Consider the following 15,048-nt stretch of genomic DNA (forward strand, 5'->3'; position numbering starts at 1 on the left):
CCATACCTGCTCCCCAGTGGGAAGCTTTGAGAAGAGGGCATGGCCAGATGGGCAGTGATCCTTGATGATACAAGATGTCTTCTTGAGGCAGTGCCTCATGTAGATGCTGTAATGGAGGGGAGGGCTGTGCCCGTGATGGACTGCTGTGTCCACCACTCTCTACAGCCTCTTGCATTCCCTGTGTGTTGGAATTACCTTACCAGGCATTGATACAACTGGTCAAGATACTTTCTATAGTACATCTATAAAGATTTGCTAGTGATGGACACATAACAAATTGCTTTAAACTTCTAAAAAAAGTTGACATGCTTTCATTGTGATTGCATCAGTTTACTGGGCCATGGATAGGCCATCCACGATGTTAACATTCAGGAATTTGAAGCTCCATCAATAATCCTAACAATAAAAACTAGCACTTGGTCCAACTTCCCCTTTCTGAAGTCCTTGAAAAGTTCCTTCACATTATGGACAATGAGCAAGAGGTTGTTGTTGAGGCACCACTCAACAAGGCATTCCATCATTTTCTTGTACACTGATTCATCACCAGCAATAATTTAGCCAATTACAGTGATGTTGTCAGTGAATTTATAGATGGCATTAGAGTCTGTGTTTAGCCACAAAGTCACGGGTGTAAAGAGAGTAGAGCAGAGAACTAACCATGCAGCATTGAGGTGCACCTGCGTTGATGGTCAATAAGGAGATGCTGTTACTTGTCATTGTTAATGAGGAAGTCAAGGATGCAATGCAGAGTAGTGTTATAGCTACAGAGAAAGTACAGATAAAAAGAAAGGCTGCAACAAGGTAAATTGGAAGATTGTGAATACATTCTCAGTTTAGGAGTGGTCCATGATGGACTAGGTGGAAGGGCAGTTTGTGTGATGGACTGTGTATGGCACATAATGCAACATTGTGCTTAATGCAGAGCTGCCAAGTTTTGTCAGAGCATTTCAATATTCTAGTACAGGTACCTGAAAATCAGTATTTTGCTGAGGAAATCAGTATTTTTACGCAGTGCCATTTTGCTGAAATAAAAATGTTGATTTTTATGTGCAGTCATAACCATGTAAGAGTACAAGAATGCATAAGTTTGCTACCAATTGACATGCCTTCTACGAACCTTACTTGACAGTTGCCATCTCTTTGTATACTTCTGTTTGAACGGCTGCTTCTTGCTTTTAGCACCATATGATGATGTAGAAGCCATTTTGGAAGCCTCCCTCTCCCTCCCTCGCTCTCTCTCTCTCTCTCCTTCCTCTCTTTTCCTCCCTCTCCCTTCTTCCCTTTCTCTATCCCACTCTCCCACCCTCCTTCTCTATCCCTCCCCATTTCCCTCCCTCTCTTCCTCTCTCTCATTCCTTTTTTTCTCCCTCCCTCTTATTCCCTCCCTCCCTCGCACTCCTTCTCCCTTCCCGAACACTGTGACCCATAGCACTATGTGTAAAGCCAATAGCGCTCCAGCTGTTAGCGCTATAATTAGAACCCATAGCGCTGTTCATTTAAATTCCCACGCGCTAAACTGTTTAGAGGCAGATCAAAGCTTACAAAAATAATCATCCAGACCTTGAAATTTAAAATACTAATAGATTTAATCTGCTATCATTTTTAGAGGTACAGTATGACTTTTTATATCCTTGCATTTTTTAAGCAGCAAGTTGAAACAGGAAGTCGGGCCGATTTTTAATAAATCCGTATTTTACAAAGCAAATCCATACATCCGTATTCTTATCACATTTCCGTACAAAATACGGAAAATCCATACTACTTGGCAGCTCTGTTAATGCATCTACACAGTTCACAACTGATGTTAGTCCTTGTGCAATGTCCACCTGGATCCTCCACTATGAAGTTGATTCACAAATATGTAATTAATAGCATTTAAACCTCACACAATGAAGCAAATCATTACAGCAGGGATCAGCTCAACACCTGCACCTCACAGGTCATTAATTGCTTGCAGATTTGTTCATGATCAACTTAAGGGGGTCTAACTGAGCTGAAGACTTCAGTTACAGTATAAGTATAGGAGCAAGTCTGCATGTTCATTCTAATTAAAATTGCACTTTATAGCGGCACATTATAGTATTAGTCATGATCCTGCTGTTCTTGCTGCACAACCAGAGGCTGCGTTTGGATTATTTTGTGCAGTTCTGGTCATCCCATTGCAAGGAAGGGCATGGAGGCTTTTCTACATCCTGTTCAAGGTTTAGCAGAATGCTGCCTGAACAAAGGGTATTAGTTATAAGGAGAGGTTAGACAACATTGGATTTGTTTCTCTGGAGTGTCAGAGGTTGAGGGGATACCTGATACATAAAATAATGAGTGGCTGAGATAGAGTAAACAGTTAGGATGTTTTTCCCGGGGTGGAAATGACTAAGACTGGAGGGATAGCTTTAATATCAGAGGGCACAAGTTAAAAGGAGATGTGCTGGTGGCAGCATATATGATAGTAGCATTTAAGAACCACTTGGATAGACACATGGATACGCAGGAAATTATATACTCAGAGTGTGTGTTTGTGTGTGTGTGTGTGTTTGTTGTTTATTATGGTATTACAGAGTACAACATTTACATTTCTGTTGTGTTTCTGCAAGTAAGAATTTAATTGTTCTGTTTGGGACATGCCAATAAAAGAGTCTTGATTCTTGAATCTTGAAAGGGTCTGTGCTTTCTGGACTTTGGGAGAATTTCTCATACAAGATTTCTACAGGGTTAAAGGAAGGGAGGAAGTTTTCCCTGACAAAGCTGTGTTAATATTGGTAACAATGGCAAAATAAGAGGTTTGCCATTGAAGACAGAAATAATAAGAAATTTCTTCACCTAATGTGTTGTGAATTTTTGGAATTCTCTACTGAAGATGGCTGCGAAAGCATTGGTACTCACTGTGCTTAAGATAGAGATCCATATCTATGGACCTGGAGGGAATCAGCAATTATGCATAGGTGATTGATAGCATTTAGGCGGAGTTGAAGAGTTGATGAGAATGTGGGGTGAATTAAAATGAATGGGAGTAACGTAATTGGAGTAGTGAGAGTTTCTACTCTCAGTCAAATTGTGCTCAGAATTTCACTCCTGTTTTTATTTTAACTTATTTTCAATTCGTCAAATGTATCATCTGTTGTAAACCAATCTGATTGATCAGGGTCTTAGAAATAATTTAAAAAATGTTTTTAAGTGTGATTATATGGCAAATCCAACCAGCTGAAAATAGATTTTTTTTAAATTAAAATGATTTAACTGGAACACTTAGTCTGACATTTGAGAGCACAGTATTCAATTTGAAACCAAATTTAAAAAGCAGATTTTCAGATGCTCTTTAAACATTTTTTTTTAATGTCCCATTGTCTTAATGGAAAGGTTTAAATGTTTGCAAATTACTAGAAATTGAAGGTTTAGATATCGTTCAATGTTGTACTTGAAACAGGCAACTAAAGCAAACGACTTGAAATTCAATTTGTTTTAGATACGTTTATTTCTAGCTTGAAATACTTTGATTTTTTGCACTGATTTGATTCTCTTGGTTAAACCTGGTGCCGATGCCAAGACCTGACCAGTAAGACCTAATAGAACTTGCGTGTCGATCTACAAAAGACGATTTCACCAACTAAGTTATCAACTGAACTAAAGATACATCTAAATTGCACTGATTTGAAGTACAAGTGGAAGATAAGCAATGAAGGACATATGTATCATAAATCTTATCTTGACAGCTTTTAAGGACATATAATTTAAAGGTTATAATTACTAAGTTCCAAAAATATGTGGTTTCTAATGTGAAAAGCAGTCATGGTAAGTAAGCTCTTGCTGTTTCACGTAAAGTGCAGAATAACATTCATTTTTCATCTCATAAAAATAGATGGGACAATTCTATTCACTTAAGATACTATATGAAGGAAAGAAGTGCCATATCTTTCACAGCAAGGCCAATGGTTTGCACACAATGTGGGTTCACTGACCTTGACTGCCTTGCTGAAAAAGTTTATTTAGGTCCAGAGAAGATGCTCTCGAATGAGTTTTGGGTAGTCTTGGCGGTGGCGTTGGGGGAACTTCTCCTTTCTTAATAGCATTTTCAGCTGAGGTACTGGAGTATGATCTGCAATGGATAACTGTATTTTAACAAGGGTCAGTGGTTGAAGGGTTCTGCACAGACACAGATGTACTTGCCAACAGTTAACACTCAGCACCTAAAATGAAATCACTTGCTTTACTGCTATTTAATGATTCAATTATACTTTATTGTCACATGTACCTAGGTACAGTGAAATGCTTTGTTTTGCATACAACCCAGTAAAATCATGTAGCAGACCTCACCTAGACAGTGCACAAGTGTATTCCCCGTGTAATATTTTGCTCCACCGGATTTAATAGAATTGAATAACGTGGGACATTGAACAGACAGCCAAAGAGATACCATTCATTTCTCATGACAGCCCTACCCCAAATGTCAAAATTTGCAAAACGATGCATTACAACATAAATGTCTAATCCATCTGCCAGTCTCAGAATAGGCTTTAAAGAAAAGCAAAACAAATCTAGAATAGTCAGGCAGACAGAACAACTACCCATTGTAGAGGGATTTGTCTAATAAACAAGTCTCATTCCAAGTACTAACTGACACAGCTAGCCTTTCAACTGATTTACACAACTCACTTAACTGGGTTGTTACATTTATTCAGCTTCTATTGGGACCCTGCCAAGGTTGGTAAATGCACTTGAGATGATAGTAAATCAGATAGATACTCTTAATAGGCAGAACATTGCAGTACACCATGAAACTCATAAAAAATGCTATTATTTTAATAAACATAAGATATTTAAAAATCTATTGAGGACAGATAAATTACCTGGGTCTTGTTTTTCTTTTCTGGCTGGATTCCAGTTCTCGACAACCTTCAGAAAACAGGAGGTTTTACAATAAGATACAGAAATAATGAACAAAACATAGCACGCTTTTTAATGATTAAAAACAATCAAGCATCAGAATCAAGTACTTTTATAAATATGTGCAAGCTCAGCAAGAACGATCTATATTTCCCTGTGGGGATGGTAATGCTTTTATCTACAGGGCGGCACGGTGACGCAGCGGTAGAGTTGCTGCCTTACAGCGCTTGCAGCGCTCGAGACCCGGGTTCGATCCCGACTACAGGTGCTGCAAAAGTTTGTACTTGTACTGCGTGGTTTTCTTTGAGATCCTTGGTTTCCTCCCACACTCCAAAGACGTGCAGGTTTGTATGTTAATTGGCTGGTATAAGTATAAATTGTCCCTAGTGTGTGTGTAGGATAGTGTTCATGTGCGGGGATCGCTGGTTGGTCCGTCGGTGCGGACTCGTTGGGCCAAAGAGCCTATTTCTGCGCTGAATCTCTAAACTAAACTACGGGTTGCCCTACTGCTCCCTGCTTTCCCTCTACATACAAACCTTTACCACATAGCCTCTTGGCAGGGAGAAAATTTAATGTTGCATCCATCAGCGTGGCTCAGCAGGGTATGGAGGGATATGGATCATATGTAGGCTGATGAGATTAGTTTATCTTGGCTTTATGTTCAACACAGACATAGTGGGCCGAAGGGCCTGTTCCTGTGTTATTCTATGTTCTATATTTTCAGTTTCAGCACTGAAACTAAAAAAAAGCTGATCATCATGAATAAATCCGTTTATCATAAGTTACCTTTACAATGAACAAACTGGACTAATCCAAGACTATAGTAGTTTACTTGCAAAGCATCACAGAGAGGATTTTTTCTTTTTCTACTTCTGTTACGTTGTCGACTATTTTAAACATTCGTTTCCAGCTTTGTTTTAGCATCAATATAACATACATAATGTATTTAAATTACACAAAATGATCTCTATCTATGTAAATAACTCGTCCAAGAAATGGATAGAGTTGAAATGCACTGTGAATACGTAGTGCTTTTTTATTGCTAGTTTTTATTTAATCAAGGCTTGAAGGAGTTGTCAGATTACTCAGAACACAGACTAATTATTTCCCAAATGTAGTGGATATGACAATCTGAAACTAAGATGTAATAAAAATTCAATCGTCAACTATATGGATTATTCCTGTAATTGGAATCTCAATTTAAAAGCAATTATTTTCCTTGTTGCTAATACTTCACAATTCTGGCACTTAAACACACTGCTCATCACCACAATAAATTAATTAACATTAGGCAATGAGCCAAAATTCAGCAGCAGACCAGTTTGCAGTTAATTAAAATTCTAAACAAATAATATGGCTTGGCGGTCTCAAGAACGACAACTGATCTTTTAAACGAATCTTTCAGTAAACAGGTTCTCTCGACACGTCTGGCCACATTGGTGGCCAGTGTTGAACTGGCCGCGCGAAAGCAAAACCGCGCAAAAACAAGCAGCCCCTCCCGAGTCACGTGTCCGCGGCTTCTGAACGCCGGGTTTGATACCTGTGTGCGCCAGTAGGCGCCGCTACAATGGGTTCATTGCACTGCAGCTCTATTGTCAGTCATATGGTCAAGTATGGGAGGAGTTGTCTAATTTTTCAGAACATAGACTAGTTATTCCCAACATTTGGTGGATTTGCCCATTAAAGTATAAAGAAAGTGGATTTACATAGGACAGTACAGCACTTGATTAGTACAGGTGTCAGAGGTTATGGGGAGAGGGAAGGAGAATGGGGTTAGGAGGGAGAGATAGATCAGCCATGACTGAACTTGATGGCTTGAAGTAGACTTGGTGGGCCGATTGGCTTAATTCTACTTCTATTCCTTATGACCTTATGGAACAGGTCCTTTGGCCCACAATATCTGTGCCAAACATGATGCCTAGATAAATTCTTATCTGCCTGCACATGATCCACATTCCTCGATTCCCTGCACATCAATGTGCATATCCAAAAGCTTCTTAAATGTCACTATCATATCTGCCTCCACCACCACCTGTGGCAGCATGTTGCAGGTACCCACCATCCTCTGTGTAAAATCTTGCCTCACAAATCCCCTTTAAACTTTGCCAGCAGGGGGTTCCAGAATTAACTTTTTGCTCGAGAAGTTTAAATTATTGTACATTGACCCATATTAAAATCCGCCTCCCACCCATGAACCAAGTTGCCTATATTTCTATGGCCCTGTTGAATTATCTTACATTTTACATGATGTGACTGAGAAATAGATTTCATTTTCCATAGGTTTGTACGTTACAGGAGCAGAATTAGGCCATTTGGCCCACCAAGTCTACTCTGCCATTCAATCATGTCTGATCTATCTTTCCCTCTCAATCCCATTCTCCTGCCTTTTCCCCATAACCCCTGACACCTGTACTAATCGAGAATCTATCAATTTCCGCCATACAAATATCCATTGACTTGGCCTCCACAGTCTTCTGTGGCAAAGAATTCCGCAGATTCACCACTCTCTGACTAAATAAATTCCTCCTCATCTCCTTTCTAAAGGTACGTCCTTTTATTCTGAGACTATGGTCTTTGATCCCAGACTCTCCCACTAGTGGAAACATCCTTCTCCACATCCACTCTATCCAGGCCTTTCACTATTTGGTAGGTTTCAATAAGGTACCCTCTCATCCTTCTGAACTCCTGTGAGTGCAGGCTCAGTGCCGTCAAACCCTTATCATATGTTAACCCAATCATTCCTGGGATCATTCTCGTAAACATCCTCTGGATCCTCTCCAACGCCAGCACATCCGGATATGGGGCTCAAAACTGCTCACAATAGTCCAAATGTGGTCTGATCAGTTGCCCTGTAAAGCCTCAGCATCACATCCCGGTTTTTATATTCTTGTCCTCTCGATATAAATGCTAGCATTGCATTTGCCTTCTTTACTACGACTTGACTTAATTCGACTTGCAAATTAACTTTTTGGGAAACCTGCATCAGCACTCCCATGTCGCTTTGCACCTTTGGTTTCTGAATTCTCCCCCCATTTAGAAAATAGTTTACGCCTTTATTCCTACTACCAAAATGCATGACTCCACACTTTGCTACACTCTATTTGCTGCTTCTTTGCCCACTATCCAACCTGTCCAAGTCTTTCTGCAGAGTTCTGCTTTCTCTACACTATCTGCTCCTCCACCTTTCTTCGTATCATCTGCAAACTTGACCACAAAGCATTCAATTTCATCATCTAAATATACAACTTGAAGAGTAGTGGCCCCAGCATGGACCTCCTGTGAACGCCACTAGTCACTAGCAGCCCACCAGAAAAGGCCCCTTTATGCCCCCCACTCTTTGCTTTCTGCCACCTCAGAGGGTAAGGAATGATCATTGCTAAATATATTCAAGGCTGAAATCAATGGGACATGAGGGAATCAAGGAAAGTGGGAAAGGATGAGAAAATGGGCAAGAATCTGACCTTCTGTTACTGAATAGCAGTGGACAATTGAGGAATCAGATGCTGAAGGAGGGTATACGTTGCTTATTTTATTACTTTTAATATTTTTTAGTTGTCACTGATCAAATGGTTTGACTGAGTGTTTGCCCAGGAGAAAAACCAGGTCATCTAGTTCAAATGGAAGCACATTGTTTCATCCTGTGCATGTTATTTAATTCCAGAAAACTATATTCCAGATTAGCAAATCAAGTCAAGTCAAGTCAAGTTTATTTGTCACATACACATACGAGATGTGCAGTGAAATGAAAGTGGCATTGCTCGCTGACGTTTGTGCAAAAGACAAACAACCAAACAAATTTTAAACAAAATCATAACACACATATTCTTTTACATAATAAATAATGGAAGGAAAAACATAACTATTCACAATATGACTGCAGGATCTGACAGGTAACCAGGTGTGGTGATTTTGGCCAGAGAAAAGGAGTAAAGCAAAACTAAATATAGTGATTAAAACATAGTTTAACATAGGTTAACAATTATTTATTACTGTCTACTATGATTTAGTCAAGCTGTGCGAAAATATAATTAACTGAAAATTATAGTCAGTCTATCAAGCTTCTAATAATGTTCTAATATATAGACCATCATCAGGTTTGGTGGAGTGTTACCTTCATAGAGACCCATGATATTGAAAAATCAGAGACTGTATGTAAAATACTGTAATTTGTTCAGTGGTTCAATTGAACCAATGTTGAATAATTGATCCAGATCGTGTTACAGAACCATCAGGAGTGATCTCAAAAAGCTTACATTGGAACTTTTTCCAAATATCATCTTAAAATTGAATAAACTATTAGATGATTTACTTAATTACCTGAGCCAATAATTTCAAATGCTATGAGGTTCTATCTATTTCTTATAAATCCCACTGCTCATACAAACACAAATTACATCCATTGTTCCTTCACACTGGAGTAAGCATCATGCTGTATTCAAAAGTTGAATATAAATTAAATATTAAAACATGAAATCAGGGATGTCTCAAAACATAATTATTTGCAACTTGTGGTACAGGGCACAGCTGGTAGAGGGCAGCATAGTGGTTCAGCTGGTAGAACTGCTGCCTCACAATGTTACAGTTCCAGGTTCAATCCTGGCCTAGGGTGCTGTCTACGTGGAGTTTGTGTGTTCTTTGTGACTGCATGGGTTTCCTCGGGGAGCTCCGGTCTACTCCCACTTCCTAAAGACATGTGTTTGTGGAATAATTGAGCTCTGTAAATTGACCCTAGTGTGCAGGGGGTGGATGAGAAAATGATATAACATAGAACCAGTGTGAATGGGTGATCTATGGTCAACATGGACACAGAAGGCTGAAGGGCATGTTTCCATACTGTATCTCTAAACTAAACTAAACCAATCCAAGTTTGTTGATGTCTAAAACTAAGTTTGGTCTTCCCCTTTTTCACAGATGCCCTCGGTCAACCTCACTGCCACCAATTGTAATGATTTTAGAGTGGAACACCTAATCAATGGGACGTGAACAACTAATCATCACATATTAATGTCCATTGCATCGCTTTGTTAGAGAGGTTCAGATTGTGGTGGGCAGGTACTTTCAATTTTCTTCAATCATTCTTTACAATCTTATCCTTCTCTCGGGTACTTGCCTGCTTTAGATAAGATGAATGCATCTTCCGTTACTTGGCATTCTTCTGGTATTTGTTTCGAAGCTGCATCTCTGCTTAGAGTTAAATCTGTAAAATAAACATAAATGTTATTACAGTTTGTCTATCACATTTCCTCAGCCCTACCAGGCAATTCTATTCCTTATTTTGTGTCCTTCATGTGGCAAGACAAGAAGCCATTTGATGGAAATTATTAAGATTTGTGCAGATAAGTTAGCTTCTCTTAATTTTTTTCTCAGTCCAGGATTCCTCCTCGTGTTGTCCAGGAAAAGAAATGAAATTGTTGGAAATGCTCTACATAGTATTTTTGATCGGTTTAACACAAAGATGCTAGATTGTAATTCTTCTAAAATTTGACCTGGTCTATTTTCTCCCAAGATAAATAGAACTCCCAATCATAACATTTCTGGTGCATGAATTTGATTAATGGATGACAAGTTTGGAATTTCATCAAAAATCCATATTACTTTAACATGTTAATTTGCTAATTTTAGTGAAACTATTTTCCATATTTTGGTCTAAGTAGATATCACTTTTTAACAGGAAGATCACAACTTGAAGATCTCGTGTGCATTCCACCTTAGTTTATTTTCTTACCTGATTCAACAATGTTGGTGCCCATCATACTTAAGAAATCAAGTAAAATCTCTCTCAGACATCTTAGCAAACTATCAAACCTGACAAATCTTGGCTTTATGTCAAACCCATGTGGATAAGGTGACCTTAACTAAGCTGTAAGGAAATAAATCAGGGCAATAAACCACTTCTGATGATCACATGCAGGCACTCGTGTTAGAATGCTAAAGATGATACCCACTTGAACAGACAGTAGGTGACACACATTAGCCAGGCTCATAAGTGAAGAGAGATTATCAAACAAACATGCAAAATAGCAGGGCAGAAGAGAAAATACGTTGAAAAATGTAGAAAAAAATGTAACTAAGAAATTGTCCCACTTGTCTCCTGAAATCAGTGAGTTGAGAAACAATAAAAAAATTCCAGGGTTCTAATCCTGGCATTCGTGACTGATCTTAGTCATATTGATACATTCGCTTTGATGTTTAATTGGGAAGAATGAACAAGGAAAAGGTAAGGGTTGGGGTGTTGAAAACGTGGGCAAGCATCTCCTCAACATAATTATGAAGAATTACATGTAGGTTATACTTGCGGTTGAGATTATTTAAGGATACAGACCAGAGAGTTACAAATCCAAAAACAATTCCGACAAAGCAGAGCAAATTGTGCTTCATAGCTCCAGCTACTCAGGTTAATTCCTGACCTCGGATGCTCTTTATGTGGTAAACATAGGTGGGTTGCTTTCAGATATCCAGTTTCCCTCTGCACCTCAAAGATACATGGATGGGAAATTAAAGGTAGACATAAATGCTGGAGAAACTCCGCGGGTGAGGCAGCATCTATGGAGCAAAGGAAATAGGCAATGTTTCGGGTCAAGACCCTTCTTCAGACGCACATCCTTGTCCCCGCACATCCACCAACAGAGATTGGGCCCGGAGGAAATTAGTTGGCCACTGCAAATTGCTCCTGCTGGAGGTGGGAGTAAGGAGAAATAAGGAAGAATCAATGGGGAAGATAGGATTAGAAGCATATAAGAGGAACAATAGGAAAGATGGAAACATCCAGAGAACCAGTATGAAAAATGAAACTTAATATGTAAATACATCCAATAGCTGGTCCTCATTATAGACAATAGACAATAGGTGCAGGAGTAAGCCACTTGGCCCTTCGAGCCACCACCGCACACATGTTGTGCAAGGAGAAATAAAACTACTGTCATGCAGAATCTAACCCTCTGAATGTTTACTCTCCTGTACCTTTTGGATTTAGTCACTGAAATCACAAATGGTGGAAATTGTCACGGACAAAATATTTTGTCCACTTCTCAGACATCTTGATCATTCTCTTTTGTAAGAACACCAGCAAATAAGAGTAGACCACTCAGCACTTCTAGCCTACCCTGCCCATCCTGATCTGCCAGAGGCCTCAATTCCTCTTCTACACCAATTCCTCCATCTCTGGGGTAGAGAATTCCAAAGATTCTCGGACAGAGGAAATTATTATACAACTCAGCTTTAAATCACCAGCCACTTTATCTTGTTATTATGTCCCCTTGCAAGAGTCACGTCGAACAGTCAAAACACCCTCAAGGTTCAACCGTCATTCACCCTTACAATCTTATATATTTCAAATAGATCAACCCTTATTCCTCTCAACTGTTTTATTACGTGCTTTGTTTCCTCCATGGGATCCTCTATAAGAAAGTCTAACTGCCGATATTTGTTCCCTGTGAGGTGGTGGATCAATAAAATTACACAAAATCATAATAGCGCTGAAAGAAGTTTAAATGTTTATACCTGGCTTGTCCTTGAAGAAGTGCAGTTCTGGTGGCTGAAGGGGACTGGCAGGTAACGTGGCAGGCAGTGATTCAGCTGCAACATTCTCCTGTTTTTGGTTGAAACAAAAAATTGGAACACTCATTGCTTTCTTGTCACAATTCCAACAAAATCATGCAGAGATCCCAGTAATGTCAAATCCTACTGGAAAGATATTGCTTGGTTTGGAAACATATCCAGAATAATGAAAATTAAGGGGGAAAAAAAAGTAGCAAGGGGAAAAAAAGGCCCTTTCCCCAGACTCTCAGTCTGAAGAAGGGTCTTGACCTGAAACATCACCTATTCCTTTTCTCCAGAGATGCTGTCTGACCCACTGAGTCACTCCAGCTTTTTGTGTCTATCTTAGCATAAATTAATACAAGTTTATTCTGGCTATTGGTATAGTTCAACATACAACAGAGGACAGAATAAGTGTCTGAAGAAGGGTCTCGACCTGAAACGTCGCCTATTTCCTACGCTCCATAGATGCTGCCTCACACGCTGAGTTTTTCCAGCATTTTTGTCTACCACAGAATTAGCCAGGATCCCCCAGTGCTTACTTCATCAAGGAAAAAGGTCCAATAATGTTTAATAAAAAATAGTGCACGTATCCAGTATCTGCAAGATGCCTCAAAGCATTTCACACTTAATTATCCTGATGGTAAGCAGGGTGACAGCGAAAGTATATACACAAATTTGTTTTTTGTCGTAATGGGTGAAACTAGGATCAGGATCCCTTTTCAGCACGTGACAATCTCCCGCTACTCCCGTCACTGGATCTTCTTCCTCCTACACCAAACAACAAACTAGCGAGGGGAGTGACAAGAAATGGCTGCATTTTTAAAAAGGAAATTGTTTATCTGATCCCAAATGATTTAATTACAGAGAGTTGAACAATAAAAGTTCACATTTTATTCTAAATCAATGTTAAATAATTGAATAAATATAACAAATTTAGATTAAATTACTAATTGTCTAAATACACCAAGGCATCAAATGGTTTAAAGTTATGGTGTATCAGCCATCAGATACACCAGGCCACAAATGCAGCATGATTAGGGGGCAAATATTCTTAGCTTTAGTTCTCTTAAAAGGAGCAGATATAGAGGGGAAAAAAAGCAGGGTTTTGAAACCAGGCGTCATTTGCCAGATTAAGGTAATCGAGGAAATTTCCACAAGACTCAACCTCATCAGAGGGGTAAGTTAGGAAAGAAGAACTGACAACCTGTAGAGAAATTACTTGAAATTGCAACAATGACAGCATGTAGAAAGGAGATATGTGAATGGTTGTGCAAGTAAAATTCTTGAAACCATTGAGAAGAATATCAAGCTGAATAGCCTATCTATTCTGTGCCTGGATTTGTGCTTTGTATGGGCACTCTGCTATTCTATCAGTGAAACAAAGCTTCTGAATTTGTAAAGAAGCGTTACTCTCATGCTGTAGTTATGCTGTATGAAAGGTTCAAGTACATTGCAGTGAAATAGATGGGGGATCATATGGAATTATACTGTCTGTCTAATTCCTTTGATGCCACATTGACATTTGTGCCCCCAGCCATCTCTTCATAGAAGCAATACAAGGCAGTAAATTGCACTGCTTTCAAGGCTTTGAGGTGGCCATAAAATATGTGTAACCATTACCATCATTTAAATCTGCATCCTCGTACTCTCAGTTATAATATCTCCCAATATTTATGGCTTCTGCTACCACTTCGCCAGACTGTAAAAAAAGATTGCTTATGCCCCTGTCCCACTTAGGAAACCTGAACGGAAACCTCTGGAGACTTTGCGCCCCACCCAAGGTTTCCATCCGGTTCCCGGAAGTTGCAGGTGGTTGCCGGAGTTTGCAGGTAGTGGAAGCAGGTAGGGAGACTGACAAAAACCTCCGGGAAACTCACGGAAACCTTGGGTGGGGCACAAAGTCTCCAGAGGTTCCCCTTCAGGTTTCCTAAGTGGGACAGGGGCATTACAAACATTTGCAGATTTGCAAGGCAGTAAGATTGAAAACAATGGCTCCTTTTCTCTGGAATTTTGGAACTCATTTGTGCAATAATGTTCCATTGACTCCCTTCTGGAACAACATACTGGCATTTACCATAATCGGTTATTCAAATATAAAAACATTAAACTCTAGTCCAAATGTCAACCCTATATACAAACACACTGAATCCTTTGTATTTCCATACTGTGAAGGAGATGCCTGGCCCAATTTCTCATATCTTAGCTGAAGGAACAATGGCTAATTGCAACACCTTTGCCTTGATCTTATCAGAGGTCAGCACAGAACAGGCATCTAGCCTGTGTAAGAAGGAACTGCAGATGCTGGTTTAAACCGAAGATAGACACAGAAAGCTGGAGTAACTCAACGGGATAGGCAGCATCTCTGGAAAGAAGGAATGGATGAAATTTCGGGTTAAAGTTCCTTCTTCAGACGTTCCTCACAGTCAATAGATTACACAAAGTAATTGGGAAAGGTTTTGTTTTTTTTTAATATAATTTTTTATTAGAGGCAACTGCATATCATAATCCAAACCAGTACAGACTTTGTTTAACGGTTACATATTAAGTTTCCAGGGACCCAGTTACCAAAGTAGCTGGGATCCTCCTTTATCGGTTACCTATTAACATTGCCTCTAATTATTTATTTATATT

General features: G+C 39.3%; 1 protein-coding gene across 3 annotated transcripts in view; it reads right to left on the reverse strand.

Annotated features, from left to right (window-relative positions):
- Positions 1-15,048, reverse strand: part of reps2 (RALBP1 associated Eps domain containing 2) — a 147,359-nt gene that overhangs the window by 33,122 nt on the left and 99,189 nt on the right. For all 3 annotated transcript variants that reach the window (XM_055644934.1, XM_055644933.1, XM_055644932.1), the window contains exons 10-13: positions 12,379-12,466; positions 9,989-10,075; positions 4,842-4,887; positions 3,954-4,090 (exon numbers count right to left, since the gene is read on the reverse strand). In XM_055644934.1, coding sequence (XP_055500909.1) covers positions 3,954-4,090; positions 4,842-4,887; positions 9,989-10,075; positions 12,379-12,466 — 358 coding nt within the window. The remainder of the gene's footprint in view (positions 1-3,953; positions 4,091-4,841; positions 4,888-9,988; positions 10,076-12,378; positions 12,467-15,048) is intronic.

The sequence above is a fragment of the Leucoraja erinacea genome, chromosome 13, assembly GCF_028641065.1.
Source record: "Leucoraja erinacea ecotype New England chromosome 13, Leri_hhj_1, whole genome shotgun sequence".
Lineage (NCBI taxonomy): Eukaryota > Metazoa > Chordata > Chondrichthyes > Rajiformes > Rajidae > Leucoraja > Leucoraja erinaceus.